At 46.2% G+C, this 19,637-nt stretch overlaps 1 protein-coding gene across 1 annotated transcript; it reads left to right on the top strand.

Annotated features, from left to right (window-relative positions):
• The first annotated feature begins 10,856 nt into the window (after positions 1-10,856).
• NKX2-8 (NK2 homeobox 8) lies at positions 10,857-16,597 on the top strand. The gene is made up of 2 exons (XM_063118470.1): positions 10,857-11,004; positions 16,047-16,597. Exons 1-2 carry the CDS (start codon positions 10,857-10,859, stop codon positions 16,595-16,597), a joined length of 699 nt encoding a protein of 232 aa, XP_062974540.1.
• Positions 16,598-19,637: the final 3,040 nt, after the last annotated feature.

Here is a 19,637-nt window from a genome sequence, read left to right as displayed (position 1 = left end):
AGGCCTAAAGTTGGTTCTAAAAGTGACAAAGACCAGGAGTTGAGTTTTATCAGGAAAATTTACAGTATAAGGTGAATTAGGAACAATTCCCGACCTTGTGTGCTTGTAAACCAGCCTGAGTTAAAATCAAGAGATTTTGGTAGCGGAACGGATTCCCTCTCACTCAACCCGAGGGAATTACTTCCCCCACACCCCCAGAACAACGAGATATTCCGAAGAGCTATTAAGGGGTTGATGTACTTAGCTAACTCAGAGACTGGAAGAGGAGCGTTTTTGGGTGCCACTGGAGAGAAACCATAAGAGAAAGAGCAAATATTTGACGCTGAAGAGCTCTTAAGGGCTGACGACGAGTACCATTTACTTATTTCTACACAGCAGTGTGGGCTTAGGATATTCAATAGATTAAAAGGCTAAGAGAGGTCACTGAAGTAGAGACTTTCTCTCCTACCTTTTTATTCCCCCGTCCTCTTGCAAAGTTTTAAAAAAACAAAACCAACTTTCTTTAGAGAGTCCTTGGCAAACCTTCTAAGCGCTACCTTGAATACTTTGCCTCTCTTCGTTCTTCAAAGTCCCCAATAGCAGCCAGGAACTGTTTGCCTTCAGGGTCAAGATTTTTAATATTATAAGTACCTTTATTTTTGGAGGGGTCGAGTAGTTGGGGTATGGATGAGGGCGGGGGGGGTAGTGGATGAGTTAAGAGGGGGGAGGCTTTACCATCGGTGGCCTCCGAATAGTATTGGCCTATCCTTGAGGAACTACACACAAAGGGTTCCCATCTCCTTTTGTGAAACCCTTTGCTGTTTGCACAGAGGAATCAGGCATCTCTGTAAGCTCTTTTCAGCCTCCACTGGCTCCGACCCATCTTCGCTTCTTATCAAAGGCGAACATTCACTTTCCAATCGTTTGTGATTTGCGGCCTTTGGCTCCGATCCAGAGCCCTATTAAGCCGAAGTGCTTGGATCTTAAACCGTCTTACCACTTTATAACCCAGTTCAACCAAGGCGTTTGGGTTGAAACCAATTCAGCCCCGTTAACTTCCAGAGGAGTACAAGGAAGCATCAGCCAAGGAGGTCGGCTTACCTGCTTGTGGGATCGTGCTGCTTCCATGACTGCTGTTATGAATTGATATTCATCGCGCGCGCGCACGCACACACCTAAACTGGCTGGCATTCAAATCCTGGTGGGCGCCCGGAGTCTCTGCCCATGAATGAGTTGTTTCCCTGAAGTCGTTTCCATTTAATCTCATTTAAAAAGACATAACTAATAAATTTGTATGGAGTAGGCTGCAGTAGACGTAAAGCAGAGTCGATAGTGGTTCAAATCCCATTGAACCCAATTGAAAACCATGACAACAAGAAACAAGCTCCGATTTATCCCGGCGAGTTAAAGGACATTGTCAGGAGGCGTCAATCACCTATTATTCCCCATCTGAACAAATGCAAAATCTTGACTGGAACAAATGCTTCCAACAGGTCCAGGACATAGGGCTACATTTCCCTTTTGTTCACAGGCTAGCAGTTGGCATGTATTTGTGTTCCCCTCGGACCGACCACCCAGGAAGCCGGGGAGGCTGATCTAGGAACCCAGAGAGGAGGAGGGGCAGGGGCAGAGTCTCTCTCTCTCTCTCTCTCTCTCTCTCTCTCTCTCTCTCTCTCTCTCTCTCTCTCTCTCTCTCTCTCTCTCTCTCTCTCTCTCTCTGTGTGTGTGTGTGTGTGTGTGTGTGTGTGTGTGTGTGTGTGTAGAAAGAGAGGGGGGAAGCTACTGTCACCGGGCACGCTTGATAGGTGGCTCCAATAATCGCCGCCTGGGAATCCTTTATCGGGAGCCTGTCCAGTCCCGAAGAAAGATGCGGGAAGGTGGCCAACTGGAGCCTCGTAGCTCATCCTCGGCTACAAATCAGCCCCAGAGACAGGAGCCTTTTCAGCCTCCTCCGCCTAGGACATTATCGCTCTATTTACATTTTTCAGCCAGCCAGCGCAAGGCGCGCGCGGGGTGGGGTGGGCAGCAGGAGCAGGAAGGGATGGCGCTCAAGCGGCTCAGCTCTTCAGAAGAGCAGCGCAGAGGGAGACACGTTGCTTGGGTGGCTGTTTGCGCAGGAACGTGGGAATCCAAACGTGCAGGCAATGAAAAGAAGAATCCCTCTCCCGCCGCCCCGTCTCTCCGACAGAGATATATAGGCCTTGTCTGGGACGACGGTCCCGCCAACCACAATCCACATTTTTTTTGGTCAACTCTTCTGAACAAGTAAGGGGAGACATCATTCAAAATATATATATATATATATATATATATATATATATATATATATATACACACACACACACACACACACACACACACACACACACACACACACACATATGGTGTGGAGAAAATGGACAGGGAGACCTCTCTCTCTCATAATACTAGAAGCCAGGGACATCCCATGAAGCTGATTGATCGCAGATTCAATAGCGCCCAAAGGTGAGGAGTGCTTTTGGTGCCCCTCCCCACAGTCACCTTTGCAAGGCTACCAAGAGGGTTATGGGGCCTGGTGCGGGTGTGATGTTGGTGCCCCCCTCCAGCTCTGCTTGGGGAGCCCCTTGGGTCTGCTTGGCATCCCCTTCAGCTCAGCTTGGCACCCCCTTCAGTTGAGTGCCCTAGGTGAATGCTCAGCTCGTCCAGCCCAAAGGCCGGCCCTGAGAATGCACGTACTTAAACTGTAGAATTCTCTATCACAAAATGTAGTGATCGCCTCCAATTTTAAAGGGAGTTAGACAAATTCCTGGAGGACAAGGCTATCAGTGGCTACTAGTCTGGATGGCTTTATGTGACCTCCAATATCAGAGGCAGTATGTCTATGTACACCAGGTCTCATATCCTGCTTGTCAGTTTTCTGTGGGCAGCCAGGCAGCCACTGTGTGAACAGAATGCTGGACTAGATGGACTCTTGGCTTGATCCAGCATGGCCCTTGTTATCTTCTTAAATCATTACAACTGGTGATCGGACCCAGGTAGTGCGATTGTGTGTTGATGCATAATACTTTCTTGATCTGTCAAAACCTGTGGGTCCCAGATGCACTCTTGCCCAGAATAGTGGGCAAGTAGGTAATTTTAGACCCTGGAATTAGAGCATTTTAGGGGTGTGTATGGGAGTTGTAGAGCTTTTTTCTGTCTAAACATCCATAGGATTGTGCCTTTAATGGTCTCATGGTGGCATAGGATTTCACCTTTAATCGTCCCTTTTAGATGGTCATATGTATTATTTCAGTTGTGCAGCACAGAATTCACATTTCTTTTCTCTTCACCCCATTCCCCAACCACTGTTTCATGGTTACAACTGCTTCTGCATTCTGGATATGTTAGAATAATAACAACAAAGCTGTTGGCCAAATTGGATTTAATTAATATATAATTAATTAATTATATATTAATTAAAACCGAGCATTTGCAGTTTTGTCTTTCAAACTCACTGAAATCATAGCACCATCATGGCAGGAATAAAATGGACTTTGCTTTTGCCACCCTGATCACCTGCCATTCTGGGTGATCATTGGGGAGGGGAGGGGGTTATGGGCTGGACTTTGGGCCCAAGGACCAGCCGTGGCTGCACTACTGGCCCAGAGTTGTTGATTTATTTGCAACAGAATGTTGCAACCTCATAGACTTCAATGTTTCAATAATATCCACTTCTTAATGGCAGAAGGGGACACTGAGGTCAAGGTTCCATAAAGCATCCCACTTCTGCTGCGTAAATGAGGATCATCCCATTGGTTCTTGATTTGTTTAAAAAGTAAAGCATCTGCACTTCCAAGGCACTAGATGAGAGTAGAAAACTTGTGTCCTCCAGATATTTTGGTTTACAACACCCATAATCCTTGACTATTTGCCATGCTGGCTGAAGTGCACCAGGTTGCCTACCCCTGCCTTAAAAGCTGAAAAGGTATCACACATTTCTGCATTTTGATCACATGATTCTGCTTTTGGAGTGGTCATAAGACTTGATTAGGAGCCAGAGAAGCTCCTGGCTTTTTTCTTCAGAGATGTAATGCCAGACTATTATTATATCTCTGTGGAAAGGGGCAGGGGTACTGTATTCTATCCAGTCTGGAAGCTTACATGGAAGTAAGTGCCACTAGGATTGCACACTTCCTGGGGAGTAAGCCCAATTGAATTTAATTGGACTTGCTTCCAATCTGAATAAACATGTGTAGGATTGAGGCCTTGCTCTCCTGTGTGTGTTGATGCACATATTCTTGTGCAGACAGCTTCGGTGTCCCAACAGGTATGTTTCAGTCTCTTTGCCACTGTCAGTCCAATCCACAATTGAAATATATGGATCTAAGCAATGGAGCTTAGCAATGGAGCTAACAGGATTTCATTGGCATTATTCAAATTAGGCTAATTTACCAGGGTAGTAGATCAGCCTTAGTTCTTCTCCCTTACATGCCTATCTTGCTTTCCTTACTGTTTCTCCTCTACAGTCTTTTCTCTTTGTATTCTTTGCCCATTTTCTTCACATGCATTCATTCATTCTTTCATGCATGCTGCTTGGAAGAACGTTCCCCCTCTCTTTTGTCAGCCTGCCTCTCCCTTGAAGGACCCCCTCAAGACCCCCTTCCTCAGCAAAGCATTTCCTGAAGCAAGCTAGTTTCACTTTTCCTACTGATCCATTGCCCATCACTCCTTACCCCCTTCTTGCTCCCTACTCAGCCATTCCCTAAGGCTGAACTCTGACAGCCACCCTATCTTCTCCTTCTAATGTAGATTGTGAGTCCTATGGCAGGATCTATTGGTTATTTGTGTTAGGTTTTGCACATAGAGCATACCATAAGCATCTTTACATACTTTCTTATGAATAAGTAAGAATGCATAGCAGCCAATTGTTTGTAGAAGTAGTAGTAATTCACCTTAGGCCCCTCACTATCTCTTGGACTCCAGCTCTATGTAACTGGTATACAAGCTTCAGCTATTGGGCAGTATAAAAATGCAATAAATAAATAAATAAATAAATAAATAAGGAAGAAGTCTCCCCAAGTTGTTGCTATCAGATACATGATAAAGGTTTAATTCTCACAAACAGATGAGATTAGAAATCTGTGTCTGGGATGTACCACTTCAGAATGCAGGTAAGTGTTAACAAGATGGAATGTTCCTCCAACCTCTCCATCCACCCCATTCCCGAACATAGAGATCTAGATGTCCTGAAGAATAGTTCTAAGCTAGTCTGCTTCTGTGAGCCTCCACCACTAGTGTGACGTGGTATAGAGTCTAGCCACAGGCTTACCCATCATCTGCTGTTTGTGAAAACTGGGCCAAAGAATGTAAATCAACTTTCCTTAAAAACATTTATACACACAATTACTGAGTCCTAGTTTACACATGCAGCAGAACGAGGTAGGCTGTAGTTGGGAGATGTTGTATTTGAATGATGCTGCACTTAGAAGGTATTATTACTGACATATAAATTAAGGGTGTGGATCTCCAGATGCTTTAGCCTACAGCTCCCATGATCTCTCACCATTGGCTATGCTTGCTAAGGCTGATGGGAGTTGTAGGGCAAAATATCTGGAGGGCCACAAGTTCCCCACCCTTGCCTAAACAACTTAGGACAAGGTTACTGCAAGATTATCTTCTCCTGTATAGACCACTTAGACCACTATGGTCTTTAGGGGAGGCCTTTTGGAGTCCCATCTGGCAGCTACATGGCAATAGGTCTTCTGTGTGGTGGTCCCCATCCTCTGGAATGAACTCTCTTCTGTGATATCTCAAGCATCCAAGAAGATGATTAAAAACTTACTAGTTTACCCTGGTCTTTTCCAACCACTAACTTGCCTTCATGTTCTTGTGCTTCTCATGATGATGATGATGATGATGATGATGATGATGATGATGATGATGATGATTTGTAAACCATTGGGATTTTTAAATTGAAAGGCAGTATAAAAATATTTTAAACAATGAAAGAAAATAAAAAAATACTGCAGGCTAAAAACAAAAACAAAAACAGAGAGCACATCAGGGAAAATATTCTCACAGACACCTCATTACCTCTTACCCCCATCTCTGTGCGATGGGGATCCTAGAAACAGATCTCCTGAAATGGTTGCTTGTGGAAACAAGACCAAGAATATAAGAAGAGCCTTGCTGGATCAGGCCAAAGGCCTATTTAGTCCAGCATTCTGTATGTACAGTGTCCAACAGCTGCTGATGAGAAACTCACAGCATGGTGTCCAGTGTAGAGTCAGTGTGGCAAAATGGTTAGAGTGTTGAACTGGGATTCAGGAGACCTGGATCATGAAACTCATTGGGTGACAATGGGTCAGTCACTGACTCTCAGCCTATTCTACCTCACAGGGTTGTTTTGAAGATAAAACGGAGAGGAGGAGGATCATGTATGCTACCTTGGGCTCCTTGGAGGAAAGGCAGGATATAAATTAAATAAATAAATAAATAAATAAATAAGATGACATATAGGGTGTGAGAACACTAGTACCTGCTCTACTCATGTTCTCCAGCAACTGGCATACAGGGGAGCACATATTATTTTCTATTTCAAAGGAGGTGCTGTTGTTTAAATGTAGAACAACACCTTAACAAATGTGATAGTTTCTTGCAGTCTGAAGTGGTAAGGTCCATTCTACCACATCAAGGCTCTGTTACATCATTACCATCTTATTCTGCTACAAGTGTGGACCAGGCCTAAGAATATTCTGTAGCATTGGGCATCATCTTGTATAAAGCTGTGGGAGTCTAAAACATCTCATATAATCCAACCCTAGTATGTGTGTCAGCCAAATACCAAAAAGAAAAAGAAAAAAAGAAAAAAGAAATTAAAAAAATTCCCGAAGATGAAATGCTTTCAGGTAAGCTGATACTGGAGACAGTAAGAAATTACTGAGAACAGTACGAAATTAGTGGACCTATAGAATCCATTCCTATAGAATTAACAAATAATGCTTATTTGTTTGTTTACTGGATTTATGTCCCAAGTTTGCACTCAAATTGCTCATGGTAGCTTTCAATATAATTTTTAATTATATGCTAGACACAAAACATATCTAGCATTGTAATAATGAAATGCAGCACTGTGCAATGAGATACCATACCAGTAAATATCACCTGGGTTGTGTGTATTTCAGCCTACCAGTAAAAAAAAAGTAGCTAGCCAACCCACTCTTACAATATAACATGTCAGTAGTGATCAAGCTTCTATTCCAGTCTCTTCTGACAACCACCTACAACCATTATTCAATCTAACTTAAGTTGCTCCAAAAACAGGTTTCTGTTTTGCATCCACGTGCTTATTGATCCAGAATCCCACATAAGTGGACTGGAGCAAATCCAGAAGGTTTTAATAGAGGACCATCAGTTCAGGTTGCAATAGAATTTTGTAAATTTAGAAATAAGATGCACAGGAGTCTCTTTAACTGCTACCTTCATAAAGCACATGAAAAATCAAGTAAACACCATGTTTAAGAGATTTCAGTACAAGCGGTTATTTTTGTGTGTGCCTGTTTATGGATGTCAGCTCTCCTGATCTTTGTAATTAATTAATTAATTAATTGTTGTTAGTGAGCAGCAGACTGGGACTTAATGGGAGGTGTGAATTTCCATTTGACTTGTCGAAAACCTAGAGTTGAAGTCAGTAAAAAAACAAACACAATACCGAGTTACACTGATTTCAATATGGGGCGTGAACTGAATAGGGCATGAGGCAACAGAGCCCAATGTAATGAATATCATTTTCAAATACATTAGTTTAACCTAGCTGTGAGACGGTTTACGCAACATTTTTGGTGTGACACTGTTCCTTCCATTGGACAGACTCAAATAGAGAAATCTCGCTGTCCAGGCAGGATCAAGGCTGAATGAGATCAGGGAATTGTTTAGGCTAAGTAAATACCCACTTCTACAGGAGATCAAAATGGGGGTAGGGGTGAGATGATTTTTTTTTAAAAGAATCACAATTAAATCAGTGGTATTAATAACTAAATAAACAAAGATACAGCACTTGGGGTTAAATCCATTGGATTGTATCCAATCACAGTCCTATTTAGAGTAGGCCCAGTGAAATAAATGTGTCTTAAATTAAGCTCATATTGGATACAACTTAATCATACATGGATTCTCAACGGATTAGATATGAGGCCAGAATCCAGCATAGCATTGTGTGCTCTCTTAAACCCCACTGATGTCAATGGAACTTGAGTGCACATAATGATGTAATGCATACTTATGCTGTAGGTTCCACAACTAGGTTCCACTGAGTTCAATCAGACTTGAGTCTCAAGAATTGTTCCTAAAGTCAGCCTAAAGTCTCCCAACCGAACGAAAATGTTTCAGTGGGGACATCACTGCTGCAGACTCTCTCTATTTTTTTAATCAGGCTCTTGCTCAGATCTAACCTGGAAGAAACCTGTGCACCGTTGACCAGGGTGTATATGCAGTCTCCATTGGATGGCTCTGATGAGGTTGGGAGTGAACATCCTGTTCCAGAGCCATTCACTCATGCAACGAAATTGATTGTGGCCTCACTGTGTTGGAGGAAATGTGACTGGGCATTGGCCACAGAATTCATGCTGAGAAGCAGAGAATTGGTCTGATAGAATTCCCACGGGTAACCTACCTAGTGGGATCCTGGTGTCATTTCCAATATTTAATAACGGGCATAATTTGCTATTCTGTGTATGAATTTTGACAACACTACAGCCCGTTTCATTGAACATCAACCCTGCTTAAGGCAAAGGTTAGGCTTACACCCTGCTAGAGCAGCCTAGCCAGTGTGTGTGTTGAGTGGTGGCTGGTGGCTCCTATTTTGGTGGGGCTGTAAATCCATTCAGGGTTTCAGCCAGAACCAGCCAGAACTCTAAAAGAGCTATCCAAAGTTCTGGACCCTATCTCCAAAAGGCACCTTTGATAGCCCTTTTAGAATTCTGTCTGGCCCTGACTGAAACCCAGAACGGATTCACAGCCCCACTGAAATAGGAGCCACCAGCTTCCACTGGTGTGTTGCAAATAATAATAATAATAATAATAATAATAATAATAATAATAATAATAATAATAATAATATATTCCTTACCTGCCTCTCCATTTTGATCGAGGCGGGGAACAACAATAAACGATAAAATACATAAAACTGAATTAAAACATAATATACATTGTTAAAGACACCCTAAGATTCTGCATGGTTGGATTCTGCTGCTAGGAAGCCATTCCTTCTGCACTTCAGGCAGTGAAGCCTTAGCCAGCCCTGCTGACCTTCTTCCTTCCTCTTCCTCTCTGCCCAGTGAGACCTATTTTCTAAACTGAAACGTCACCAAGCAGCTTTTCATTGGGCCCAAAATCACCTGACTCCAGAGAACACTGCCTATATACCTGGCACTAGGAGCATTCGCCTTCCTGCCAAAGAGGGAGCCGCTTTCCTTTGAGCGTCAATTAGTTGAGCTAAACTGGCCTGCTATTTTTAATTTCTTTTTTTATGGACCAGGAAAAAACAGTGACATGATATCAATTAGTATTAAAAAACATACCTCCATTCCCCTCCCGCTTTGTGGTTTCTTTTGGGGGGGGGGGCAGTGGGGATTTCTCCACTTTCTGGAAGCCTTGCCAGCAACCCAGCCAAAAGCGAATCTCATCGGTACCATGGCCAGCTGCTCTAAGGCTTACTGTGTTTCCATCTAGGCGCCTGCGCTTAAGTCGGTTACTGCCATCCAACCTGCGTAGCCGGCGCGCCAGAAGCTGCGAAGCTCCCTGCGAACAGCACCGCCGGCACCGGGCGCCACCGCAGCCTTCGAAGGAACCGATTCTTGGAAAAAAATGGCAACGCGTTCATTGACTGAACAAGCAATGGAGGTCTTTAACAGCACCAGCCTCTCCATTTCTGCTCGAAAGTAATTCCCACTGAGCTTACTCAATGGAGCTGACTCCCAGGTAGGTACAGGATCGCAGCCTAAAAGGCTCAAACCCAGGATTGCGGCTTAAATGGGATGTGGGTCATGCTACCGGGCTGCGGGCCTGCTCGGAAATAAGAAAGGCGCTTGCTTGCTTGCTTCCCGGTCAAGAGCGCGCAGGACTAGGAGGCAGAGAGACGGTCGGTGCCTCCGCGAAAGGGGAAAGGGGAAAGGTGTTTAGGCGGGGCCCGACATGTCGGAGGTGTGAAGAAGAAAGCAGGGAGCAGGAGCATTGACGCTGCATGCTTATGGCACTTTGCATCCAAAGTGGTTCCCAAACACGGAGAAGAAAACAAACAATGCACACATTCCTGCGTCCCCGCGAAAGGGGCGAGGAGGGTGGGGGGAGGAAGCGAGGCAGCGAACGAGCGAGCCGCGGACAAGCGCTGCGGATGTTCCTGCGAGGATTCACTTTGTGTGCTGAGAAGAAGGGCGGAGGGGCTGGCGAGGGCGGCTGTCCCCCCACCCCCACATACCACCCAAGAAGTTATTCACGGCTAACAATTACCATTATCTGTCCCCACTTTGGCCTAATCAGACAGAATCCGTAATACCAAGGCCGCTTCCTGCTGGCTTTGGGGAGGGGTGGGGGCGGGGGTGGGGGATTCTCTGGGGGCGGGGGAGGGGGCGGCTGCCCTTCCTCCCATTAGCGCTTTAGTACTTGACTAATTCAGGTACTTAGCATCCCATAGACAGGGACGGTTTGAAAGCAGCCAGTGTTGACGGTGGGGAGGAGGACTGTTGATATAAACAGCAGCCCCCTCGGTAAGCGACACTAATCTCCCGGCCGAGGGGAAGTAGGGATGAGCCTCCCGCCCAGGCTCCCTGGCGGCGCCCTGTAGGTCCGCTCCCGCCGGGCTGGCTCGCCCCCCGCCCCCGCCGGCCGCCCCCCAGCTGCAGGCGGCGGGCACCTCGGCCACCATGGCTGCCGTGGGCAGGATCAGCTTCACCGTGCGGAGCCTCTTGGATTTACCCGAACCCGAAAGCAACAAGGAGCAGGATCCCATCGAAGGCTACGGCGGCTCCCCATACCGGGAATGGATGGAGGCCGACAGGAGCCACTATTTGTGTGAGTGCGGGGCTGGGTGGGCGGCGGCGGCGGCTTTGGGGAGGGGGGTTATTCCCAGGCAGTGGGGCTTTGGGAAGATCGGAGAGATACCGGGGGTGGGTGGGGGAGAGGCGGCCACCATTTTAGAGAGCGCCCGGTGGTGGATGTCTGTAGGAGGCGAATCGGAAATGGGGGGGGGGGAAACCGCGCTCGGCGTTCCTTACTCAGGGAGATAACAGGTAGAGGAATAATCCGGATAATACGGTACCACCAAGGCAAACTATGGCGGCGTCAGCGGGGTGTTCTATGGCGTGGGAGTGGGGGTGGGGGAGAGAGAACCTAATTGTCTGGTTAATTGTCCTATTAGTAAAACAATAGACAGAAATAAATTAAATTGATAACAAATGCCTTATGTAGGTAGGTGTGTGTGTGTGTGTGAGAGAGAGAGAGAGAGAGAGATGCGATAGATTACATATCTTGCGTTTATGTATGTATGCATGAGTAATACACACACACTAGGACTCACCAAATAAGACCAAGTATGTCTCCTCCGATCTTAAAGCGTTCTCTATGAAAAGCCTTGGAAGCTCTGTATCTGTATCCCTTTTTTAAAACATAAAAATGGTGGACCACATTTGAATAGGTTAATGTGTTGTCTCGTCTAGACAAATAAGAGTTGAGATGAGACATAAACATATGATAACACACACACACACACATACGATAATAGGGTATTTGTACACATAAACTATAAAGATATCACAGGTGGGGTTTTTTGGTTATTGCCTTTGTGTGTATTTTTACTTCCACGGTTTGTGGTTCATTGACTGTATCTACCATATTCTATAATACATTTGCGGTAGGTACCGAGGGAAAATTTCTTGGAAGCAAATTCCATTGAATTAACATGCGGCTAAATCAGGATGTAGTCTTATTAAATAATTACTTCTTCTTCTTCTTCTTCTTATTATTATTATTATTATTATTATTATTATTATTATTTGGAACTCCATATTGTCTTTGTTTATTTATTTCCCTCTTTTTAAAAACCTTTATTCAGAGTATCATTATTATTATTTTTAAAAATGGTATAGAAGCAGAGAAACAGACTCCATAAATAGACATTATTTTAGGGCATTATCTGGAGGGGGAGAAAAGATCAGATAATCGAATTAATTTAAAAAACCCCAATATAATCTATATCATTACTATAACTCTCATTGCTGTTGCTGTATTTATTAGAAGGTAGAATATGTTTGTATTTGTAGACAAGGTTAGATCCGTTGCTGCATACATTTACCCTTCTCTTTGGTAAGTTTTCCCGAGGGCTCACTTTAGTTCCAAACATGCTTTGGGGTACTCGCAGGCAAGTTGATCGGCATACCCCATTATAGCTAACCTCCAGCAACTTAAGCTTTATTTTATCCCCACCCACCCTTAAGTAATCTTCCTAAAATACTGCCAAATGTCAGGATTTGGTCTGTTTCTGCGCCTGTGTACTGTAAAGGAACGGGGGTATAAGTAAGACGGTGTTGCAGACACAGCGGTGATGGGACCGATGGCAGATGAACCCGTCATCCATCCATGTTTGATTACTCTCAGCTTGATTCACTGCTAACCAAGCTGGATCCCAGCCATAGTTAAGTATTTTAAAGCTGCAAAGGTATGTGGGAGTAATCCCCATTCAAGTCAATAAGATTTTGTTCTGGGTAGGCATGTTTAGAATTGCCTTGTAAGTGTTCCATTGCTTGCAGTGGGAGATCTTACCAGGTTAGCATCACTCTGGTCGCCCCTTGAAATCGATGGGACAGTGATTCCTATGGAGCCTCAAATTATGAGAGAAATGGTGGTAATTGTGGTGGGGCAAAATAACCCCACCCCACCCAATTTTAGCGGAATCACGACCACCCCTTGTAGCTTTCTAAACTGTAAGATCTCCCGTGGGTCCCCGTATATTTCCCCATAAGTTTGGAGTGTAGCTCCAATCTATGCAGCCGGATTCTATGCCTCTGCATTCAGAAGTAAGTAAATCTGCCTAACAGGACGGCCTCAGGGGGAAGTGGATTTCATTCCACTGAAAACAGGTGAGTAGTTGCTGTTTTTAAGCTACCGAATCAACAACCTGTTTCGGGTTTTTCGGACAATGGTTTGAAATTATTATTATTATTATTATTATTATTATTATTATTATTATTATTTACCTGCCTCTCCCTCTGGATCAAGGCAGGGAACAATACCAAACTCAATAAATTAGTTAAAAGAGCATATTAAACCAATACATTATTAAAATAACTACACAGCATCGTAAAATTCTTTGGTTTAAAATTCATCTGGGTATGCCTGCCTGAAGAGACTAGTCTTTAGGGCTGTCTTAAACTCAGAGAGAGCTGTAAGCTGAGGAATCTCCTCCGGCAGGCCATTCCACAGTCTGGGGGCAGCAGAAGAGAAGGTCCTCTGGGTAACAGTTGCCAGCCTAGTTGTGGCTAACTGGAGTATACCCGTTCCAGAGGACCTGAGTGTGTGGGGCGGATTGTATGGGAAGATGCGATCCCTGCAGATAACCTGGACCATGTAGGGTTTTAAAGGATATTCCAAGAGTGTAGCTAGTGGATCAGTTTAAGAGCTCCAGTCCGGATTTCATTGCAGTCAGCTGCAGATCTCGCTTTGAGAAAATTCTCGGAGCTGTAAACAGCAAGAGCAAAGGCCCAGATTTCTAATGGACTACCACCGAGGCTAAAGATACCGCACGTCGGAGACCGACCTCTTCCTCGTCCGGCACCCCCACCTTTCCAGGAGAGAAGCAGCGATTCCTATGAGGCTTGCCTCTTAATCCCTACCAAACTAACGGAACCCCTATAGGTATCCATGCACCCACGCACACGACTCTATGCACACCGTAAGACGAACTTCGTGCACTGGCCTCTTTAAATCCTCGCAGCCCAACCTTCCAAGATGCTGTTTAAAGAAGCAAATAGTACACCGCCGAAGGTGGGGGCCTCTTTGGGGCCATGCCTCTCCTTCGTCCGCCTCTTGGACGCCAACTCGCGCTGAATGCGCTGGTGGCATCTTTCTTGTCACTATCCAGAGAGAGCACTGTTGGTTCCCAGAGGTATGCCACCACCTAATCAGAGCACGCCCTTTTGCCATTAACAGATCCATCAACAATGCAAACAACCACATCCTCTTGGATCCATATTTGGAATCGCAAATGCGGTCAGAGCCCCCCTCCCCCTCCCAGAGGCTCGTTTTCCAGTCTACCTGCCGTTCTGATCTTTTCTGGGTACCTGCTGGGATATGGTATCTATCTCAGCCCATAATAAATGTTCGGAGGAAAACTCCTTTGGTGGAATGAACACAGTAAATGGCGTTATGCTGCAAAGCTTTATCTCACGGGTGCACAACTTGCGCATAACGCCCGTCCCCCAAGGGCTTTACTGTCGTGCGGTGATCCTCCCACGGCCTCTGAATTCACCCTCTCCTGAGAACCTCATACAAATCGCTAGCAACGAGGAAACAACGATGTGTGTGTGTGTGTGTGTGTAAGTGTGCACGCACCTATAATGTGTGTGCTGTCGGACCTCCAAGCGGGCATCACGCGGTGGAAAAGGTTGTGCGTTTTTTAACCTATCTAGGACTTACTTCTGAATTAGTCATCTATGGGATGGTACTTTAAGTTTTTAAGGGACCAGAAGATTCTTTTTTGCTTTTGTTGCAACAGAAGGTTTGGAATTTCCTGTGTGTGTGTGTGTGTGAGAGCGAGCGAGAGCGAGAGTAAGTAGAGGAATGATGCAGTTTAATATATTATTTTATTTATTGTATTATTTTTTTATTGAAATTATTTTTAGCCCGCCTTTAAGGGTAAATAACTGTCTACCTCACCTTTCTTTCCAAAGATTAAAAATCGATGTAATGTATTTCTTTACAAATCACCAAATACATCAATTATGTTTGTGCATGTGTGTGTATCTTAGGCTTATCAAACAATAGCTATGAAGTATAATAAAATTAGGACAATATTTGATAGACAGTGGCTGAAATCCTGTCCGCAGCTGGGGTTGCTTAACTTCCGTTGACTTCAGTGGCATCGCAGCAGCCTGCGGACCCGATCCCGTGGAGGGAAGGACTGCGCGATTTCTCCTGCATCTCCTTACGCAGCCCCCATTCAACACAAACAGCTGCTGCTGCTGCTGCTGCTGCTTTGGAGAACTCCTTGCGGGAGTGGATTGGACCAACAGGTTCTGGTCCAGCCTGCTCAATCGCCTGTGCTGGGGGTGGGCAACACAAGACCTTAAGCTACAGGTAGACTGGCCAGATTTAAATATAAGATTTAAATAACACGCATTAAAAATAGGGAGGAGGAATTAAGCCTCATCCGACCCATCACGAAAGGCCAGCCCCCACCCCCAAAAGATACTGCAGTGCTTCCTAAAGACGTCATGGCCCGGGAGTTCACAAGTCTCGAGAGAAAGTGGATCTATGGGTGGATGAATGGGCGGATTGCCTGTGTGTGTGTGTGTCTACAGCGTAGATCAACCTTCCCAACTTGGTGCCATTCAGATGTGTTGGATACAAGTTCCAGCATCCCACGGGGGATGTTAACAGATCCCACACACACATCTATTCAGACATAGTCATTCATATACAGTGGAGGCTGGTGGCTCCGATTTTGGTGGGGCTGTGAATCCATTCTGGATTTCAGTCAGAACCAGCCAGAATTCTAAAGGAGCTATTCAAGGTGCTGAAACATCCCCCCAAAAATAGTTTTAGCACATTGGATAGCTCCTTTAGAGTTCTAGCTGGTTCTGACTGAAGCCCAGAATGGATTCACAACCCCACTGAAATCGGAGCCACGAGCCTCTACTGCTCATGCCTGTCCTATGCTCTCTTTATGTACCTCTCGCAGTCCACACAGGGAGCCCGCAGGCAGCCCCTCGGATCTATGCCTCAACGCGCTGGCACAGATTTCCTCTCGATTTCTTCCGCTTTCGATTGGGTTTCCCTTGGCGAGGGTTCCAGAGCTGAACTAACCGACCTTCCCCACCCTCCCCGTGTCTCTTCCGCAGCTTCGGACGAGAGCGGCGCTGAGAGCAGATCCCGGCCGGCCGCCGCCGCCGCCGCCGCCGCCTCGGCTCGGGCGGAGGACGAGGAGGAAGAGGAAGAGGAGAAGAAGAAGAAGCGGCGGGTGCTCTTCTCCAAGGCGCAGACGCTGGCGCTGGAGCGGCGCTTCCGACAGCAGCGCTACCTGTCGGCGCCCGAGCGGGAGCAGCTGGCGCACCTGCTGCGCCTGACGCCCACCCAGGTCAAGATCTGGTTCCAGAACCACCGCTACAAGATGAAGCGCGCCAAGGGCGGCGCCGAGCGGGCCGCGGGCGGAGGCGGCGCGGCGGCGGCGCCGCTGCTGCGCAGGGTGGTGGTGCCCGTGCTGGTGCGCGACGGCAAGGCCTGCCAGAGCTGCAGTGGCGGCGGGGCGGCCTCGGGCCAGGACTACGGCGGCGGACAGGCGGCTCTCAGCCTGCCGGGCTATCCGGCCTTCCCGCAAGCCGGCACGCTGAGCCTTTTCCCCGCCTACCAGCACTTAGCGCCGCCGGCCCTGGTCTCCTGGAACTGGGGCTGAGCAAGGCGGTGGCGAGCCGCGCGGAAAGAGGCCGGCTGGCCCTCTCGAGGGGACTCCAGCCGGTCCGCCGCCTCGGTGTAAAGAGACATACTGGCCAGCGGGCGGGCTGCCTGAGCGTGACCGTCGCCAGCCTTGGACTGGTGTCCTCGTCGTCCTCCAAGGCATTGACTTGAATATGACTCCTTTAGAGTAAATGACCCGCGGATTGCAGCCATTAAAACATGAACTCCTCAGCAGTTTTCTTCGAAGTGAAGGATGTCCAACCCCCATTATATTTACCTAGAAGTGTTTGTTGAGGTTGGGCGGAGATCTTGTAGGCTGGGACTCCTACGCATTCTTTCTGGGAGTGTGCCCCCTTGGAGGGAAAGGGGGGCCCTTCCTTGCAAACGCGCAAATTGGAATGCCTCGTGTCGATAGGACTGCAGTTTAAGGGCGCCAATTTGACATGACTCCACCCGGATTAATTCCTCCTGAACACACTCCTTGTGGGGGCGAGGGGGGAAATGTGTGTGATTTCTACCCAGTTAGGTGCATTTTAATGAGTGAAGTGGGGATTGTAGTCTTCATGAACGATTGAGAATAAGGAAACCAAGAGAAGTAGTTGTTCCGGATTAATTCAGGTGGAGAACAGGCTTCTAAAGGAGGGGTTAGGGCCAGGGTGTTATCTGGAAATAAATTGCTCGGAATTCAATGGGACTTCGATGTAAATGTGGTGAGGATTGGAGGATCCAGCATAGGTAGCTAAGGAGAAAGGTGGAAGAAGAAAATCGTAGGGTTATTCCGCTGCCATAAACCCTGTTTTTGGCCTTTTGTTTTAGAAAGTTAGTCGAAAACATAGGATTAAAAAAAATAACTGGTTTTGTTTCCTTTGAAACAAAACAAATAGTGAGTTGATTGTATCAGAGATAGTTTATTTTCAAATAGAATTTTCATATAATGATTAATAATAAACAGGATCGTTGGCGAAAGAAAAGTATCCACAGGAACCGGTGTTTTTTTGGCATGAGAGGTCGGCATCTGGAGGCACTTTGCGCGAGTTCATGAGTTCGTGATTCTTATGGGAAGCTGAAAAAGAAAAGAAAAAACAAGGAAGGATATTTCTCTTCTCAAAAGTCCCAGATTAGTTCACTCTGCTCCTTGTCTGCAAGCAATATTTGAGGCTTCAGTCCTATGGCCACTACTAGGACTAAGTTCTGTCAAACTCAATGTCTGAGTAGACATAACAAATAGACACAAAAACTGGGCTGTAATATTCCCACCCACCGACCCCCAGCCACAAATGTGAATAATTGGCGAGTATTACTTTTTTTCCTCTTGTTTTAAAAGGCATTTGCAGAAGTCAGTGAAAACCACTAAATATCTGGCAGCACTTTAAAGATTACACACTATCTACTCCAAAGCAAATGCCATTGAGTTCAACGGAACTTACTCCCACGTAAGTGTGTATAGGATTGCAGACAACTGGTGCAATGTTTAATTAGTGGGGCTTACTTCTGTTTGTCCCTCATCATTTCCTCTTTCGAAAGAGGAAGTAGCGTGCATATTGCCCATTGGAAGGGCTGTTTTGATCCCGCTGCTTCTCCTGCACAGAGCAGATAGTGGTTCCATCTCAAAAAAATAAGTCCGAGTTACTGGAGTGTGTTTGTTTGTTTGTTTTGTGGTGCTCTTCTGATGGAGCTGTAAGATGGTTATCATTCTGGAAGGATTTCGGGAAGTTCCTTTTACTGATTACCCTTGTATTTTAGGGTTAACCACCCGGAATCCTCGGAATTAAATGAAACCACTGTGGAAGTGGTTGAGGGGTCCAAGGCCTTTAAACAGGCCAAAGTACATGTTCGAAGGTGTAGCTGGCCTTTCTTATAAGAAAAGCCCTGCTGGGTCCATCTAGTTCATCATTCTGTTCACACAGTGGCCAACTCTCGACCAGGAACCCACAAGTAGGACTTAGGTGCATTGGTACCCTCCCACCCATGTTCCCCAGCAACTGTATATAGTCTGACTGCTCCTGATACTAGTAGCTATTGATAGCCTTCTCCTCCAGGAGACCTTTTCAAGCCATCCCCTTTTAAAACACACACCTCTTTGTGTGTGTGTGTGTGTGTGTGTGTGTGTGTGTTTATTCTAGTGTAAGACCCCGGGCTCCACCGTTTGCCTCTCGAAATCCAGCCCCATACCCCGCGGGTGAGGGTTAAAACAACAACAACACTCCATTGACACGTCAAACGCAAACGGGTGTGCTTAAACCCGGTGGAGAGGACGGAACGAATCTCAGAGGAGGAGCGGTCTGCGGAGGGATGCTGCACCCTTTCCCGGCCCTCCGCTTTTCCTCTGCGTTTCTTCCCCACCTACTTTTCTCCGCGTGGGGGCTCCGGGGACTATTAGCGAAGGTGAACACGTACCCGGGATTGGAGAGGCGTCTGAGACCTAAGGTTGCCCTGGAGAAGCGTCGGGCAGAGAAAGGGTTAAGCAATGCACGTACACAATGCTACCACTTCGCCTCCGAATATGCCATCCTTCCAAACAAACAAAACAATAAATCGGTCTGCGCCTCGCCGGCACCCAGCAGGGACGGGATGGGGGCGGGGGAATCTAAGTGGCTACACGATCCGCAAGGTGCCATCTGCTAAATGTCCCTTTCTCAGTAGCCGAATTGACACGGGCTGCCATAATCAACTCAGTGCTGTGAAGGAAAGGCCACTTTCATCAATGTGTTCGAGTCTTAGGTTTACTACAGGACGAACTGTTGCTCAGGGTAAAATGTTCGTTTTGCTTTTTCAAGATTAACGTACAAAATTAAAATACTACCAATCTCAAAACTATTGCTACAGTCAATGGCTGTATTAAAATAAATAAATAAATACATAAAAAATGGCATCGGGTTCATCATCGCCATTGTACCTAATATGACAAATGCGTGCTACTGAAAGAATCTGTCTGGTCCAATAATGTACACTACAGAGGCTGCTCGAATTGAAAAAACCAGTTCGTTTCAGAGGGAGAGCGAGACGCCCACATGTCCATTAGCTGGATTATGGCTCGG

This window comes from Elgaria multicarinata, chromosome 2 (genome assembly GCF_023053635.1).
Source record: "Elgaria multicarinata webbii isolate HBS135686 ecotype San Diego chromosome 2, rElgMul1.1.pri, whole genome shotgun sequence".
Classification (NCBI taxonomy): Eukaryota; Metazoa; Chordata; class Lepidosauria; order Squamata; family Anguidae; genus Elgaria; species Elgaria multicarinata.
The sequence above is the reverse complement of the archived record's forward strand: the minus strand, read 5'-3'. Positions and strand labels throughout refer to the sequence as shown.

What these genes read in the sequence shown, in the direction of transcription:
- NKX2-8 (XM_063118470.1), top strand. Translation starts at nt 10,857, where the DNA reads ATGGCTGCCGTGGGCAGGATCAGCTTCACCGTGCGGAGCCTCTTGGAT. An exon ending in CGACAGGAGCCACTATTTGT is followed by an intron (nt 11,005 to 16,046) that starts GTGAGTGCGGGG and finishes TCTCTTCCGCAG; the next exon opens with CTTCGGACGAGAGCGGCGCT.